The sequence below is a fragment of the Eptatretus burgeri genome, chromosome 11 (genome assembly GCF_056783735.1).
Source record: "Eptatretus burgeri isolate ZD-2024b chromosome 11, Ebu_testis_v1, whole genome shotgun sequence".
Classification (NCBI taxonomy): Eukaryota; Metazoa; Chordata; class Myxini; order Myxiniformes; family Myxinidae; genus Eptatretus; species Eptatretus burgeri.
Window position 1 is genome coordinate 39,212,138 of NC_140971.1, and position 18,648 is coordinate 39,230,785.

The 18,648-nt window shown below is 43.6% G+C and overlaps 1 protein-coding gene and 1 pseudogene across 1 annotated transcript in view; one reads left to right on the top strand and one right to left on the bottom strand.

Annotated features, from left to right (window-relative positions):
- Positions 1 to 1,378: 1,378 nt before the first annotated feature.
- Positions 1,379 to 18,648, bottom strand: part of VCP (valosin containing protein) — a 68,159-nt gene continuing 50,889 nt past the window's right edge. The window contains exons 14-18 of the mRNA XM_085846099.1: positions 15,453 to 15,631; positions 7,006 to 7,135; positions 2,681 to 2,845; positions 2,200 to 2,354; positions 1,379 to 1,958 (exon numbers count right to left, since the gene is read on the bottom strand). Coding sequence (XP_085702225.1) covers positions 1,853 to 1,958; positions 2,200 to 2,354; positions 2,681 to 2,845; positions 7,006 to 7,135; positions 15,453 to 15,631 — 735 coding nt within the window. The 3' untranslated portion in view covers positions 1,379 to 1,852. The remainder of the gene's footprint in view (positions 1,959 to 2,199; positions 2,355 to 2,680; positions 2,846 to 7,005; positions 7,136 to 15,452; positions 15,632 to 18,648) is intronic.
- LOC147016899 (uncharacterized) lies at positions 4,046 to 5,534 on the top strand (annotated as a pseudogene).

An 18,648-nucleotide genomic window follows, 5' to 3' on the forward strand; every position in this document is an offset into this window, starting at 1 on the left:
CATTTTTGAAACAAATTGTCTACTCCCAAAGTCATACAACATGTTTTCAACTGTATTCACATAAATAATAATTTAAACTTTATCTATTTTTTTAAATCATCAAATTATATTGTGTGGAAACTGGATTTACAAAATCAAAGCTACTGGTCTAAAAATGCAACAAAATGGTTGTCAGAGATCAAATCAGTCAAAATCGTATAAAATACTGTCTCGAGTCTACTCACAACAGGATGTCATCTTGCAACCTTTCACCGCTGATGCTTGAGCCTCACCTGGAGGAGGTGACCACATTAATTTGCCAAAATTACAGCACGAGTGGATTCTTGTCATACTTTGTACCCTATATAAACCCATATTCAATGGAACCAAGAGCCAAAATCAAAACGCTTACTTGGACAGGAGACAGTATGCCATCTGGTACCTTGCCCGACAAATACTGCATCACTGTTGTTGCGTGGTAGGTCGAGTCCGAACATTTAACATAGGCCTACTTTACAGCACGTGGCTCTCAAAATGAGGCACTGCTGGAAGAATATTGGTCTGGCATCTGCCGGCATCCAACGTCCCTGGAGCAGTGATAAGGTCCAAATTCATTATGCATCAACCAGAAACCACAATCGACACCGACATCATTTTTTAACAATGCTCTTCAGAGCACTCGCTCACTTTCTTTAATATACGAGACACCACACCTTTACATGAAGTACAGAAATAACCTGCTTTTGTCCTACCAATTTATCTGGTCAGTGACTGTTGATGCCGTAAGGAATCATTAAACCTCCTGTAACAGCTCTCAAGGTTATAATTACTGTACCTGGATCCCAGTTATAAGTTGCAAAGGGAAGAACGAGTTCTCTTGGAGTTTCCTTGCTTAGATATCCACTTGGAAACTCGTCTGATACAACATGTTTTATGAGGTTTTTGAATGCCCTTCACAGGCCTCAACTTTTCTTTAAATCTGCCAAGCTATGGCAACAAGTCTCCTGCCTCATTGTCTCAAAGATGTGATGATCGTTTGTACAGCTCAAGATGATTTATTTGCGTGTGTAATCCTGTGCATGCAAAGGTTCATTTTCTTAATTTGACCTCTGCATGTTCCCATTTCAACAGTGCACATGAGTTGCAGGCACACTTGGCATGCAAGGATAGTGTACGAGACAAATACCAAGGTTCAACGTTTAAAGGTTGCGTCGTACAAAATTTATGAATAATGTGGGGAGATGATCCTTTGCCCAGGTGCAAGTAAACTTGCTTAAGATAAGGTAGATATTTGTTTTTTCTTAATATTTTCAAAGTCAATCAATTTTTGATTGAAATTAAACTCATTCACCTCACAACCAAGCACACAAAAAGAAGGATGTACAAATAACTACTTGAGCACGGTTCTCGATTTTATTCCCCAAAGACAGCAAGAACTGCAGGATAGAACTGAAGAGAACATTTAATTAGGCACAGTAGTGGAAAAGGAGGAACAAGAATGATCAAGACAAAGAGCAAATTAGAATTGTGCTCAGGTATTTGCAAAAAGCAGCGGGCTTTTGAGAAGACCAGCTGCAGTATTTGGGATGAGGCTCTGGTCCAAAACATCCCTCTCTTCCAAGAGTGCTCAATGGGAACCAAAAAAGTCTTGTTTGTGAGGCCAACAAATCAGGGACATTCCAGTCCCACTGGCAGCAAAAAGCTGGGAAATGAGAGCGCATGAGCTTTGGGGCATTTTGCCTTCCTCATTGGATCAGGAGCTTGGGTATTTGGATACAACCTGTTTTCTGGGAAAGGAAGCTAAGCTTGTAAAGTAAGAGAGAATGGGTGTGCAGAGGGGATTTTGTAGTCTCGCATAGAACGAGAACATCCTTTAGCTGTAAAGGTCATCATCTCCGTCATCTGCATACATAGCTCCGTTTCCACCAGCTCCGCTACTTTGTCCCTGCCCACCCGAGGTTTGCCCACCACTTGGAAAACTATGGCAAAAAAGGGAGAACATATGGAAAAAGGGGTGGGGGTAAAAGGGACAATGTTAAAACAATTGTCCATTACTACATTAGAATATCATTTACATAATCCTCCAGCCTTAAAGATCCCAAAGAATCAGGGAAGCCACAAATTATAAACTTCAACACTCCCAGAATATCCTATAACTTACAAAAGCAAAATGCATTATCTTTTCTACCCACACACCACCCCAATGATGCCATTACTCACCGGAAACTGCCAAACCCACGACTTTGCTGCAGTGTCTGTGCGAACATCTCATACTTGCGGATGTCGTTATCGCTAACCGAACGCCGTGCAAATCTCATTGCCTCCTCAAAATGATCGCGGCGGATCTCCGGAACTGGGTCATCGTCCTCCACATCCTGCACCAGTCACAAATAAATCAGTCACACATTTTGCATCAACCCAAATAAAGGTAAATTTCTGCTCTCAAAACTACAGTGCGCAAAGGTCACAAAGTTTAGGATTTAACCCAGTCAGTGGATTTGTCAGGTCAACAGCACAAGGCACCAATGTCACACAGAACAAACTCAGAGCCCAAATTGAACATGAAGTCCACAGCATCCAGCCTGCAGACACCGCTATAATAAATCATTTAAGCAGGCAGCAAAAGTTAATCTTTCATTGGAGAAGGCAGAAGTTCAAGGTTCAGGCAAAAAGTAAAACACTGGGACAGACAACAGAGTACCATTGCAGCGTCAGGTTGTCTGTCTCTCTCCCGCTCCCGCTCCCGCCGAACATCCGCCTCGATGGACTCACGAATGGCAAGTTTGCAAGCACGCTGGCAGATCTCTGTGAGATCAGCACCTGAGAAGCCATTCGTCATCTTGGCCAGGTAGTGCAGATCAATGTCCTGCAGGGAAGGACACGGTGGTGAAAATATACTTTTTTAAGTGCACGAGTCTTGGCATGGCCCCAATCATATCAAATGATATGACATTGGGTAAACTGTAAGCAATTGCAGAAATTTAGAAATTAGAGTTGGAAAATAAACATTTGATTTTGTCTGATTCAAAAGTCACCTTTTTTGTTGATGTCGGTCATGGCAACCTGGAGGGACAAGGCCACTTGGGGTTTGTTCAATACCAATTTTAATCCAACTGGAGAAATGTGTTTTTGTCCATGAAGACGTAAAGGTTTGGACTCCACGTTCTTTACACTCTCGACCATTGTAAATAACAATAACGATACCTGCTCGTGTTAACGGACCAACATTGAGCTATTTTACCATTAAATTTTCCGTTAACTTTTCCGTATGAGTAAACTCCAATAAAGTAATTCTAATTACATCCACACCGAAGGCGGACGGAGGTTATGTTTTCAACTGTCTATTTGACGGGGAACAGGATATCTCAAAACGTTATGGACAAATTTGGACGAAACTTGTTGGAGAGGTTGGGTGTGTGACAAGGACGAATTGATTAAATTTTGGTGAATAATCCAGATCTGGAAACTAGAATTTTTAAAGTGATTCTTCACCATTATGAGACATGGCCAAAACATATATTCAAATAAACCATCCAATATTTCAGGGGGTGAGGTTCCTGGAAAATTCCATGACAGTTAAAACCGCGATTGTGGAAACCAAGGACCTGTGGGAATAGAGGGATTCGGTTCCTGGACTTTGAGAAAATATCGAGGAAGATCGACAGCAGCCAGAAATAAACACATTGCAATTGAAAAAATATATATATAACTTCATACACAAAGCATGTTAACATTGAAATAAACATGTCAGAGAAAATGAATGGGCCTCCATCTGTGTTAAATTGTCATGATTCTGATTATTTCAGAATAAAATTAGCTGTTTCTGTAGGTTTCCTCCACTGGTTAGTGCATTTTGAAGCAAAGACTCAACCAAAAACACCAAGGAGCTTTCAAAAGACCTCCGGGATAAAGTTGTGGAAAGGCACAGAAGGGTAGGCAGAGACAGAAGTACAAGTTTGTGTGGCAAGGGTGCCTGGAAGGTGTGTATGGTGTCCTGTTTTCTGAAGAGTTTGAAGACAGTGTGGTGTGTGTGATTAGAGTGAGTGAAAGGTTGATGATGGTGAGAATGGTGATTGGAAAGCTCTTTGTGAATGCCATCTCGGGATATGCCCCACAGGTCAGTCGGAGCGATGAAGAAGAGGGCAAGTTCTAGTGTGTGATAGAGAAGTTGATGGAAAACATGAAAGATGAAGAAGTTGTGGTAGGAGGAGACTTGAATAGACATGTGGAAAGGAGTACAGATGATTTTGAGGAAGTCCATGGGGGTTACGGATATGGTGTGAAGAATGGAGAAGGTGAAAGGATTTTGGAGTTTGCTGATGGAACTGGTTTGTCGATTTGAAATACACAATTCCAGAAAGCGGATAATAAGCTTGTTACATACACGTCAGGTGGGTCGACGACAATTGTTGATTACCTAATGGTGCGTTGGCGAGATAGGGGGAACCTCCGGAACACAAAGGTGATCCCAGGGGAGGAAGCTGTTTCACAGCACCACTTGGTTGTCTGCGACATAAGAATGAAAGGTGTGAGGAGAGCTCAGTGGGTGAAGTACCAACCGAGGATGAAGGTGTGGAGGTTGAAAGAGGTGACAGTAAAGGATGCATTAAGAGAGAGGTTGAGCATGGGAGAGGATGATGTGGTTGAGCTTGAAAGTGGTTGGACGTCAATAAAAGACAGTCTGTTGGGAGTCGTTGGTGAGGTGTGTGGATGGACAAAAGGACCACCGAGGCACTTGGAAACATGGTGGTGGGGTGATGAAGTTGGAAAGAGGATTGACGAGAAGAGGAAGAAGTTCAATGAGTGGCAGAAGACGAAGGGTACGGTAGCAGAAGAGACAGTGTATGAAAGGTATAAGACAGCCAAGAAGGCTACAAAGAAAGAGGTAGCAAAGGCGAAGGAGGCACATAGGAAAATGCTCGGAGAACGTTTGGATTCGGAAGAGGGTCAGAGAGCGATAATTAGGAGGTGCGATGTGACAGGGGTGAGTTGCTTGAAGGACGAAGTGGGACGAATCGTTGTGGACCCAGATGGAAGAGATATATGGAAAGGCTGTTGAATGTAGAAAATGAATGGGATAGCAACATCGAGAGTAACCCAGTTTTAGGACCAGCCGAGAAGATACCTGAGAAAGAAGTTGAGGAAGCGATAAGAGCAGTGAAGAGTAGAAAAGCAGGAGGGCCGACGGGAGTTGTGGGAGATATGTTGAAGGCAGCGGGAAGTTGGAGTGTGAAGAGAACGACAGAGATTTGTAATCTGGTGGTGAAAGAAGGCCGCATTCCAGTGGATTGGGAACCGAGTACCCTTTTCCCTTTGCACAAGGGGAAAGGCGACCCTCTGGACTGTGGCTCATGTAGAGCGAAAAAGTTACTGGAGCATGGAATGAAGGTATTGGAAAGGGTGTTGGAGAGGAGGAGAAGGAAGAAAGTGAAGATTGACGAAATGCAGTTTGGACTTACGTCAGGGAGAGGAACGACAGATGCAATTTTTACTGAAAGGCAGTTGTAGGAGAAGTACATAGAGAAGAGGAAGAAGTTGTTTATTGGGTTTGTTGATTTTGAGAAAGCATTCGATAGGGTTCCACACGAAGTAGTGATATGGGCATTAAGGAAGTTAGGAGTGGAGGAATGGTTGATCAGAGTAGTGATGGCCATGTACAAGAGAGCACGCACAGCTGTAAGGATGAAGGATGGGAACAGTGGTGAGATTGAGGTGAAGGTGGGAATGCATCAGGTGTCGATACTACGTCCATTACTATTTGTAGTTGTGATGGAGGTGTTGGCTCGGAGCACAAAGAAGGGTTTACCGTGGGAGTTGTTGTCTGCAGATGATTTGGTGTCGATTGTGGAGTGTAGGGATGGACTGAAGGAGAAGATAAATAAGTGGAAGGAATGCATGGAGGCAAAAGGTTTGAAGGTGAATATCAGAAAGATGAAGGTGATGGTAAGTAGTAAAACATGTGGTGAGGTGGAAAGAACTGGGAAGTTGCTGTGTGCTGTGCGCAGGAATGGTGATGATGAATGCGTAAGATGATGGGAATAGAGCCTGTGATGGATGTTGTGAAGAGAAACACGTTGAGATGGTTGGGTCATGTGTTGAGGAAGGATCAAAGTGACTGGGTAAGAAGAATGATGGAAATGAACGTAGAAGGAAGTAGAGGACGGGGAAGACCGAGAAAGACGTGGCTAAAGGTGGTGGAAGAAGAAATGTGGGTAAGGGGTTTAACAAGGGGAGATGCAGAAAATAGGGCAAAGTGGAGAAGATTTTCATGGGGCCCGCAAGGCTAACCCCCGCTCCCGCATGGAAAATGGCCTTAAGAATGCCGTTGTACTGTATAGCACGATATCTCCAACCGATTTCAGTTGTGTGACCACATTTCAACAAGTGTAAACAAATAAATTAAAATGTTCCATGTCATCATTTACCTTTAGAATTACCTAAATGATTAAACCTAAAGATAAAATGGACTTACAACCATTTTGTCCATTCAATTTCATTGGGTGAGGTATAATATCGTTATTTGAATGTCCTCCATTTTTTCAAAGAACATTCATTGGAAAATATTATCTTCTAAATATTGAATTCAAAAGATTTGGCAACATAATTCCCTTTAAAGTAATTTGACCAAGTACAAACCATAAAATTCTCTCCTGAAGCTTTTCCCGAACTGGCATGTACCAATTCGCAATTTACCTTTAACACTACGTAACACTACTATGACCTTTTCAAAGCAATAAAAAGAGCACATTTTATTGCGGCTAAAAGTGCTGCTAATGACAACCACAAAAATACAATTTCAAATGGTGATACAAATTAAAGGGTGCTGCCCACTACATCATCATATTCCACAGTATGGAAGAGAACAGAAAAAGTGAGGCGTGCAGTGGAATTTCTGACTCGGGCAGGACGAAAATACACGATATAAGGAAGTGCAACACAAACCAACAACATGCACATACACACCACACCAAAAACAACACAACACCATGACCCCATGGCACAGAACAACACTACCCCACAGCACACCTTAGAAACCGGTGTCTTCCTGAGGTTGGCAGTGAGGATAGCCACACGTGACTTCTCATCAGGCAGCGGGATGTAGATAAGCTGATCTAGTCGTCCAGGTCGCAATATCGCTGGGTCAATGATGTCTGGCCTGAAAAGTCAACGATACCAAGTAATAAATTCAGCGCCACAAACCCCACTCACCTCACCCACTCATTTTACTCGGCATATAGTCATACCTTGATTAATGCTGCTTTGTTACAAGGCTCTCTCTCGTCGGAAATTATTTTTAACAGAAAAAAAATCTGTCAAGCAGTTCAAGTCCCATGTGAAAAGAGGCAACAGTCTTATCTTTTATCTGAGGTGCGTGCTCAGCCAATGAGAACAGCATGCTGATCAGTGCTCAGGCAAGCAGCGCCTCACTACACCAGTTTTGAATGCTCATCTCACGCTCATGCTCATAGCACCATAGTAACTATTTCTCCTTATTTGTGCACAATTTTTTGAGCCAAATTGACCGATAATGTCTGGAAAAAAGGATTGCAGTTAATGGTGTTGGGAATGTTCCTCCCAGCTCATTACCGTAACTTATTACCTCCACCACCAAAGGTGGAAAGGGGTTATGTTTTCACCCCTCTTTGTTTGTGTGCATGATAGCTCAAAAAGTTGTGGATGGATTCAGATGACATTTGATGGGCAGGTTGGGTGTGTGACAAGGACGAACCGATTAGAATTTGGTGAAAATTTAGTTCCGGATCCGGATATGAGAATTTTTGAAGTTATTCTTCACCATTGAGAAACAGGGCCAAAAACGATATACAACACGATACCTCAAAGTGGTGGACAGATTCGGATGAAACTTGGTGGACACGGGTGTGTGACAAGGTCAAATTGATTCGATTTTGGTGAGGATTCAAATCCGGATCTGTATCGGATAATTTTTTATGTGATTCTTCACCGTTGAGAGATCGGGCTAAACTAATATATAGCATGATATTTCAAAAAAATGTATTGGGCCCGATATGTTCTTGTGGATCAGGCATTGTGTGGCGGAGGTATGCGCTCTACCAAGTGCCCTTATAGTTGTATTTTTTTGGATGTCTTTGTCATTAAAAATTATTGTTGTTATTTATTAATAGATTGAAAGCATTTAGCATGCGTACACAATTATTACCTCCACCCACCAAAGGTGGACGGAGGTTATGTTTTCACTCATCTGTAAGCAGAATATCTCAAAAAGTTATGGACAGATTTGGATGAAATTTGGTGGACAGGTTGAATATATGATAAGGACAAATGGATCAATTTTGGTGAAGACCCAGATCCGGCACCAGCCTATCAGGGGGCTACAAAACGTAAATAGTTCAGCCTGGTGTTGGTATGCACTCGACCAAGTGCCCTTCTAATTATCTGTGCTCTTTCCAATATCCCAAAGAAGCACTCATACATCACACATCGGTGAGCAATGGTGTTGGCTGGCCCAAATCTCCAATGGAACCATGTTATAATTACCTTATCTCCATTGGAACTGTTTTCCTTATCGCTCAGTTTTCAGAAACACATCCCCAGACGTAAATTAACATATGACGGTATTTGCTTGGGGGGGGCACAAAACTAGTAAGTTATCTATATGATAACCCCCCCCCCCCCAAAAAAAGAGAGTTTGTGCTCAACCGAATCACAATGTCTACTGCATAACCCTAACCGGTGGTGATCGGAGAGGTTACTACAAGTCCGCTGTGGAGAAACTACGTAATTATGCTTTGAACTTGGCGGCAGGGATTTGTGCAGTACTGCGTTTCAATGACAATTTAGTGACTACATCAAGTTGCCTGAAAGGAATTCTGCCAACATCTGACAAATATATTTTGTATCATCTCACTTCCTGAGATCATCTAAACATTTCAAATATTAGTTTACAATTTGATTGAAAACATGCCTCACAAAATCACCTTTCCACCTACATGTCCAAAAATAATGATTGACCGTCACGTGACAAAGTGATGTCATTGAAGCACTTAGCGCATTAATTGCCAAATAAAAGGATAATTTTTTTAAGGTGTTTACTCAAGTCCAAATGATGCACACCTGTTACCACGACTTGTTAAGCTTCCATAACATTTTACACAAACTTTTCTTTCGATCTGGTCTTACAAGTAAATCTCAGTGAACTGTCAAAATAGAAAACAATATTCCTGAGTTTATAGTTTATTTAGCACCCACCTGACCAATCCTGAAAGAGATATTTTACAAAATGTGTGGGTGTTACACTGGAACGTCCCTGGTTGCAATGGCGTGAAAAAAAGCCATCCCCATGCAGAGCAGCAAATAATTTTTCACAACAATTACTGAGCATACTTTAGGATATTACTGTAGAGGCCTTTGCTGGTGATAGCTATCAGATAATGGCACAACAGAAGCACGTGACACAAACAGAGAATGAGAAAAAAAGTTCCAGTTCCGGATCTTGAGCGACGGTAGCAGTTCCTCTTCAGGGTCTCTGATGACTTTTAAAAAAATAAGTTTTCCGGTCATTTTTGTCGCGTTTTAATGTCATCTTGTTATCTCTGTTTACTGTGCGTTTCTAGTTCGGTCTTGTGTTAAAACTTGTGCAAATTGTTGAGTTTTCATCGCCTTTACACATTGGGTTTCCTTGAGGCCTACCCTTCATCCCGTTTGTGTGCGTGATCGTGTTTATTGTATTTTCTCCTCATTACCATCACTTTTTATTCACTGTCTTCTGCTTCAGTATCAGCTCCTCCTCTGTTGTCACAAAGTGTGTGGTGTTCTAACAACTGTGGGCTCCATTCGAACCTAACAGATATCTCACTCTCTTAATCAGTGCACTCATTACCACAAACATGCTCCTCCCACTCTTCCCAACCCGTCAAATCTTGTGCATCCCACTGCCCGTTCCCTTCTGCACCATACCTGTACCAAGTCTCATCCTTCCCCTCTCCCCACCTCTCCCATCACCCTCCTGCACCTTGACCATGCCTGCTCTCATCATCTTGCCTCCCTTTCAAATCAACCTTCATACTCTTCCTCCTCCAAACTTCCCTCTCACCTTTCTCAAAAACCTCCCCCTCAGCTCTCCCCCCCTCACCCTTCTCCCTCACTCCCCCTTCCCATCCAGAAAGCTGCCTCCTTCCCCAACCCTCTCTTCCATCTCATCACTCCACCTCCTCCAATCTTCAAATGCCCTCTGCCACCTCTCTTATTCCTCCCCACTGAACCTCAAATCACCACTGCGCCATATCCTCCTCATTCGGCCCTCTCCCCAAGCTCTTCGCCAATCCCCCACACTTTTTCAACAACTCTCCTTACCTCCCTCCCTCCTCCCTCATCCTACCCTCTCCCTCCCGTTCCCTGTACCCAAAGCCTCCTCCCCTCCCTCTTCCTTAACAGTGTGGACCTCAATCATGCAGTGCCTTGGCTCAAACCTGACATCTTTCCACACAGGTTACCACTGACAAACCAGACATAATTGCCGAACAGAAACTTTCCTTCTTCAAGACATCTCTGACTCCTTAGTATCTCTCCCTGGTTACTCCCTCCTCCGGTATGACAGACATGAGCCTCATCCTGGCGGTGGAGTTGCTCTCTTCATCAAAGACTCTATTCCTCACTCACCATCCACTGCCTTCTCTCCCCCACACCTCCAGGAATACCACTGGCTATGGCTCCCCCTCCACTCACACCTCATGTTTATATGTGTGTTGTACTGTCCACCAAAGTGATGACTCCATCAACATCTCGCTATCCAAAAACATGGACCAACTTATATCCTCTCGTCCAAACTCTCTCGTCCTTATATGTGGGGACATCAATTGTGCCATCATGCCAGTTGACTGGGTGTGGGTACATCTCTCACCAGTCATGGCACTTCAGCAAAAGACTTCTGTGACTCATTGGAACTGACACAATCTGTCAACTTCCCGACCCGGATCTCAACCAACGGTACTCCATCTCTTCTGGATCTGATTTTGATCAATTTTGATCAATTTAATCAAATAATCAATGAAAATATCTGCTGTTCTTCCTCTGCTCCAATATGTTCATCTGTCCACATGCTTGTCAAAGTAGATATATCTCTGACTGTTATAAGCGAACCACCTCAGCACCATCAAGTTTGCCATTTCACTCAGGCCGACTGGCAGGGACTTCAAGCAGCCATCAAAGTTCTAGACTGGTCTCCCATCGCCACTTTCTCCAACATCAGCTCATCCTGGGAATTCTTTCAAAGAAACTTTCTCTCCCTCAGGCACAGCTATATCCCATCTCATGTTCAGTTGTCCTACCCTTCCTCACGCCCATGGTTCAATGAAGCTTGCGGCAAGGCAGTTGTCTGAAACAACTTGCCTTTGCCTCGTGGAAGGGTAATCCAACTGAAGGCAAGCTCAGTTCCTTCCACAAAGCTCGGAACGTGTGTGCGTCTACCGTCAGGAGAGCCAGAAAACATCTTTCTTATCTCGTCTGAACTCTCAAACCTGTCTCCCTCCTCCAAATCCTGGTGGCATCGAGTTAAGCCAGTTTCTGGTGTATCTTCCCCCTCCACCCCCTCCCTTACCTCAAATGGCCACAAAGCTGACACGACACGTGAAAAGACTGAATGCCTAAAACTCGGTGTTTGCTTCTAAATCTTGTGTCCTAACCCCATTGCTTTCTGTACCCACCTTACCCTGTCGCACCAAGCTGTTCCTGGACTCTGTGTCCTTTTCTCCTGACAAGGTGGAGAGCTTGCTGTCAAATCTCGACTCAGATTCTGCAACTGGTCCAGATGAGATCAGCACACTTGTCCTACAAAACTGTTCTGCTGCTCTTGCTCACCCCCTCTGTGTTCTATTCACCCTCTCATTGGTACAATGTCATCTACCAAGTGCTCGGAAATCAGCCAACATTACTGCCCTGCATAAAAAGGTGCAAAAACAGATCCCTGCAACTACAGACCAATCAGCCTTCTCCCAATCATCAGCAAGGGTATGGAATCCATCATCACTTCAGTCATTAAATCCTTCCTGTTCTCCAATGGCTTGATTTCCAATCATCAATTTGGTTTCAGACAAGGTCACCCTACACTGGATATGCTGTTTCTGCTCTCCCAACAATGGATTGAGGTACTCATTGCCAGACATGAAAGCAGAGCCATATCCCTCAACATATCGCATGTTTTTGATGTGGTCTGGCACCCTGCCCTTCTCACCAAACTCTCTTCCTATGGTATCCAAGGCCATCTCCACTCATGGCTCGCAGACTTCCTCTCCTGTCGCAGTCAACGTGTGGCCCTAAATGAAGTTCTTTCATCCCCTCTTCCTGTCCAGGCTGGAGTTCCTCAAGGCAGTGTTCTGTGCCCTCTTATTTTTCTGGTTTTCATCAATGATCTCTCCAACTCAGGAAAATTCTCTTTATCTCTGCTGATGACTCCACCCGCTGCAGTACCATCTGTCATCCCTCAGACCGGCAAGCAGCAGCTTCTTCGCTCACTGCAGATCTGGGGAAAATCACAAACTGGTCAAACACGTGGAACATGTCTTTCAATCCTGACAAATCTCACACTCTCACTATGTCTCTCCGAAAGGATCGTTTGGCACCCCCCCCCCCAATCTACTTTCTCAACAATCCGCTGGAAGAAGTACTTTCATTCAAGCGTCTGGGTCTCACTATCTGCCATGATCTTTCCTGGGAAAAACCACATTTCCTAGCTGGCCTCCAAAGTCAGTCGCCGACTGGGAATCCTCCATCGTGCAAAGTCCTTCCTCAGCCCACCTGATCTCCTGACCACCTACAAAGCTTTCGTCTGCACCTTGTTGGAGTACTGCTCTCCCCTCTGGGCTGGTGCTCCTGCCTCTCACCTTTCTCGGCTTCACGCTGTGAAAACCAAGGCATTTAGGATCATTGGTATCTCCCACGATGAGGCTGAGTCTTTGGGACTCTCATTCTCTCACCCCATGCAGGTTGGTGGTCTTTCTGTCTTCTGCTGTCTCCTCTTCGGTCTCGCCCCGCCCCCCTTGCTCTGTCTGCAATATGTCACCCCCCATATTTCCGCAGGGCGTTCAAGGTCTGCCAGCAACCCCCTTCTGGTAAAACTACCAAAATCACGAATTACTGCTCACCTTTACTCTTTCATTCCTCTTTTATTTCCCCACCTTTGGAACACCTCCCACTCTCTTCAATCTCACTCTTCCCTCCAGGTCTTCAAAACAGCTGTTCATCACCATCTCTCGTCTTCCCCCACCCAAGCCATGATCATTTCTTCCCCTGCTAATCCACCCTAAACCCACGAACTTCAAATTCCCTGCTTTCTTTCCTGAAAGTCCCTGTAATGTCCATCTTGTATACCCCGTGTTCACCACCTCATCCCTCTCCCTTCCACAGATCTCCTAATGCCTCTATTCCCCACTGTTTTGTCCTTCCGTCTCCCGTCACTCTCGTCTCATGCCCCCTTTGCTGTGCGTTGTGTGTTAGCTCTCATGCGAGCCTTGACAATGTATCCAAAAAAAAAAACATGGCTTGATTTCAGATCATCAAATTAGATTCACACCAGGTCACTCTACCTTGGATATCGCTTAGATTGGCAAGCAGCAGCCTCTTCACTCTCTGCAGATATGGATAAAATTACAAGCTGGTCCAACATGCAGAGCATGTCTTCAAATCCTGACAAATCTCACTCTCACATTGTCTCTCCGAAAGGACCATTTAGAACCCCCCCCCCCACATTCTACTTTCTCAACAATCGTCTTGAAGAAGTCCTTTCATTCAAGCTTCTGGGTCTCACTATCTGCCATGATCTTTCCTGGCAAAGCCAAATCTACAAGCTGGCCTCCAAAGCCAGAAGCCGACTGGCAATCCTCTGTCGTGCAAAGTCCATCCCTGGCACACCTGAGCTCCTGATCACATACAAAGCTTTCGTCTGCAGCCTGATGGAATACTACTCTCCCCTTTGGGCTGGTGCTCCCACCTCTCACCTTTCTCAACTTCATGCCATGGAAACCAGAGCATTCAGGATCATTGGTATCTCCTACGATGAGGCTGTCTTTGGGTCTCTCATCTCTCTCTCACCGCAGGCAGGTCGGTGGTCTTTTAACGTCTCCTCTTCGGCCTCGCCGCCCCCCCCCCCACCCACTCTGTCTGAGATATGTCCCCTCATATTTCCTCAAGGCGATCAAGGTCCGCCAGCAATCCCCTTCTGGTAAAACTACCAAAATCAAGAATCACTGCTCACCTTCACTCTTTCATTTCTCTTTTTTCCCACCTTTGAAACAAACTCCCACACTCTCTTCAATCCAACTCTTCCCTCCAGGTCTTCAAAACAGCTGTTCACCGCTATGTCTTATCTCCCCCCATCCAAAACCATGATCTTTTCCACCCCTGTTAATCCATCCCAAACCCACCTCCTTCAAATTCCTTGCTTTCCTTCCTGAAAGTCCTCGTCAACTAAGGACATGAAAGTCCCTGTCGTGTACATCTTGTTTACCTTGTGTACCCTGCCCCATCCCTCTCCCTTCCACAGATCTCCTCCTCACTGTTTTGTCCTTCCCTCTCCCACCCCTCTTGTCTTCTGCTCCCCTTGTTGTATGTTCTGTGTGTTAGCTCTCATACGAGCCTCGAGAGTGTAAAAAACAAAAACTATAATAATAATAATAATAATAATAATAATAATAAATGGTCGGGTTTTTTTTTGTTTTGCATTCCCATCTGAGCACTTGACTCGTAATGATGGGGTCCCAGGAATACATCCCATACACCGTGTTGATTTGTCTGTCGTCTCCTAATGCTTGCATGCATATGATTACGTGTACAACATAGTCCATGAACCATGGACAGGAGAAACTAGAAAATATAATTTGACACAAATTGGTCGCTGTATATGCCTCCGTCAATGTTAGTTGAACCCACGACTGATCTCAATTAAAGGTCAGATGGGAAAGAGTGTGAGAAATAAGATATACAAGTAGAAGAGAGAAAACATCAGATGGTTCTAACTCGAGTTAAGGTCTGGAAAAGGATTCTACAAGGGCACATGACCTTTGACCGGTTAGACCCCAAAATTGGATCAGTTCATTCTTGCATTACCATCCATTCTTGTCCCAAGTTTGGTTGAAATCTCATCACTTCTTATCAAGGTATTACGGTAACAAAATTATTTTCAATTAAAGGTTTAGACCTTTGACCTTTTGACCCCAAAATCGAATTGGTTCATCTTTGTGTTGCACTCCATACTTGTGCCAAGTTTGGTCGAAATCCCTTCACTGGTTCTCAAGGTATTGTCATAACAAAAATGATAACGACACATGCACGGACGGAAGGACGCACAGCGGACGGACACCCAAATGCCTCCGGCCTTCGGAGACATAAAAAAATGGAATGAAATCAAACAAATGTGTGTTTTTTTTTTAAACATTTAAAAACAAATCTTACACATATTGTTGACGCCTCCCAAAAACGTCAGGTATGTGCCTCGTGCGTACCTGTTAGTAGCACCTATGATGAAAACGTTCTTTTTGGAACCCATGCCATCCATCTCAGTTAGAATCTGGTTGATGACACGGTCAGCTGCCCCACCTCCATCACCAAGGGAACCTCCACGAGCCTTTGCAATAGAGTCCAGCTCATCAAAGAAAAGCACACAGGGTGCCGCTTGCCGAGCCTAGGTGGTGACATAACAAGCCAAACAATCAGGATAATATACCATATACTGCACTGCCATTCTAACATACCATTAAAAAACAAATTTGTCAAAAACTTTGTTCAGTGAACAAGTACAAAAATCACAAGCTTTTGAAATACCATCACATGTGTGTCGTGGTCACGATCAAGGAAAAATAAAGTGCTGCAACATTTTATCCATTAAAAAAAAGACATTTTAACTTTCATAAAACAAACTACCAAATTGGTTTAAAATATAATAAAGGAGATGGGGGATTGTTCATATAATTTTGGGGAGAGTAGCAAAAAGATGAGGTAAAAATGAAAAAGGGAAAGGATGAGGAAATCAATATTTATTTTTTCCCTCTAAACTGGAATAGAAACTTTAAAGTACAAACATACAGAATAGGCAAATTTCAAGTACATATTATTTATAATGATTAGAAGGCATTCTGCAGATGGGCCCCAAAGAAGCACAGCTGGTGTCGTAACTTTTGCTAGTTTGGACAGTGCCAGGAAGATGATGGAATGCATTGAAAGTCAGTCATGGATTCCTTTCCCAATGTCCCATCAACTGATGTGCTCCAAAAAAATTACTCAAAGGCATGATTCCCTGCTTATCATACTGCTGCCTCTCATCACAGCCACATTTCCAATGGAGAGTAAACAGGTATCAAAGGGATGTGCTGCTGAAGTGTGGAGCTGAGATGACCCCCCTTAACATCTAATTATCAGGGCACCACCCCATGGCCACGGGCAACAAAATAAAAAATAATAAAATAGTTTGCCCATCTTGCAGGTGAGATGCCACTGCCTTTGTGGACATGCCCCCTCCCTTTCAGATAAGGTATTACAAGAGGTGAAGTTTCAAGTGAAGAACATGGCAGTGTCCAAGTTCTTCAGAGTGACTGATCAATGTTGCATTTGTCCATGGACAATGTGAGCCACTCTTTAAAAAAAAAAAGACAAAGGAGAATAAGAAAAGACCCTTCACAGGAATATTACACCCCATGCACTGAACATGATAGATATTGTGACCTGCCTGTTATCGAGATAATGAACTGTTCAAAGAACCCTGACAGGTGTTGCTATACCTTAATGTGCTGGGTTTCCATCATACTTGGTGCCTTACAAGGCCGGTTGATATAGTTTAGATGATCTAATCAGTTGTAGATATGTGTTGGCTTCAGATGTACCATCCCTGTTACGTACTTGTTAATTTAATGAAGGAATACCTCAGAAAGAAAAATGAAACATGAATTGCAATATTAAAAAAAATAGAAAGTAGAATTTGAAGCGAATGCATCAATGGATAAGCCATAGACTTCAACATCAACCCACTGTTACACTTTATCTCAATTAAAGGTCGGGAGAGAGTGAGAGAGTGAGAGAACAAATGAGTATAAAAGAGACGACATCGGATACTTCTAACTCGAGTTATGGTTTGCAAAATGATTTTCAAAAGGGCACATGACCTTTGTGCTATAAAAGCATGTAGTGCAATCTAGAATTGAATTGGTTCATCTTTGTATTACAGAACATACATTTGTCAAGTATGGTTGAAATGTCTTGAGTGGTTCACAAGTTATTGCAGAAACAGATTTTCAATTAAAAGGTCACCTGACTTTAGGCCTTTGACCTTTTGAACTAAAAATTTAATCGGTTAATCATTGTATTACAGTCTATAGTTATGCTAAGATAGGTCGAAATCCATTCAGCGGTTCACAAGTAATCACGGTAATGAAAATCTGCTACTTTCAGCGAAAGGTCAAATGACCTTTGACCCCAAAATATTATCAGTTCATCTTTGCATCATAACACACACTTCTACCAAATTTGGTCAAAATCCCATTCGCGGTTCACAACATATCACGGCAAGTAAAATCTGCTACTTTGGTGTGTGTGTGTATGTGTATGTGTATGTGTATGTGTATGTGTATGTGTATGTGTATGTGTATGTGTATGTGTGTGCGTGCGTGTGCGTGCGTGTGCGTGTGCGTGTGCGTGTGCGTGTGGGACCATCTAGCACACCCTCCAATATACTTTCTTAATCCTCATGAGGAAGTTCAGTTTAATCCTCATGAGGGAGTTCAGTTTAATCCTCATGAGGGAGTTCAGTTACTCAAACTGCTGGTTCTCACCATCAGCCATTAAGTTTCTTGGGTCGACCGCACTAAAGTTAACCTCCAAAGCCAGTCACTGACTGGCATCCTCCGTTATGCAAGGTCTTACCTTGACCAATCAACTTTCAACAACCTACAAGGCCTTCATTCACAGCTTGATAGAATACACCTCACAACTCCTTGACGGAATCACAGCCCTTTGCGCTGACACCCTGCCTCACACCTTGCCCTTCTTTTCGATGCCGGGGAAAGCAAAGCCCACAAAATCATTGGAATCTTCCAAAATGAAACCGAGTACATAGGCCTATCACTTTCACATCACAGGAAGGTCAGTGGTCTGTCTGTCTGTCTTCCACCACCTCCTTTCCAGTCTTGCACCCTCTGCTTTTTCCATGTTATACCCCGGCCACCATCCACCTCTTTCACAAAGCTCGGAACAAGTGTGTGTCTACCCTCAGGAGAGTCAGAAAACATCTTTCTAATCTCCAGTCTGAACTCTCAAACCTGTCTCCCTCCTCTAAATTCTGGTGGTGGTGACTCGTTAAGTCTGTTTCTGTGTATGTTCCCCCTTCATCCTCTCCCTTACCTCAAATGGCCACACAGCTGACACTGCACATGAAAAGGCTGAATGCCTAAACTCGGTGTTTGCTTCTAAATCTTGTGTCCAAAACCCACCTTACCCAGTCACACCCAGATGTTTCTGGACTGTGTGTCCCTTTCTCCTAACAAGGTGGAGAGTTTGCTGTCAAATCTCGACTCAGATATTTATATCTAAATCTCTAACTCTCTCAGATTCACCCTCTCATTTGCTGAAGGTCATCTGCCAAGTGCTGGGAAATCAGCAAACATTAACGCTCTGCATAAAAAGGTGCAAAAATAGATCCCTGCAACTACA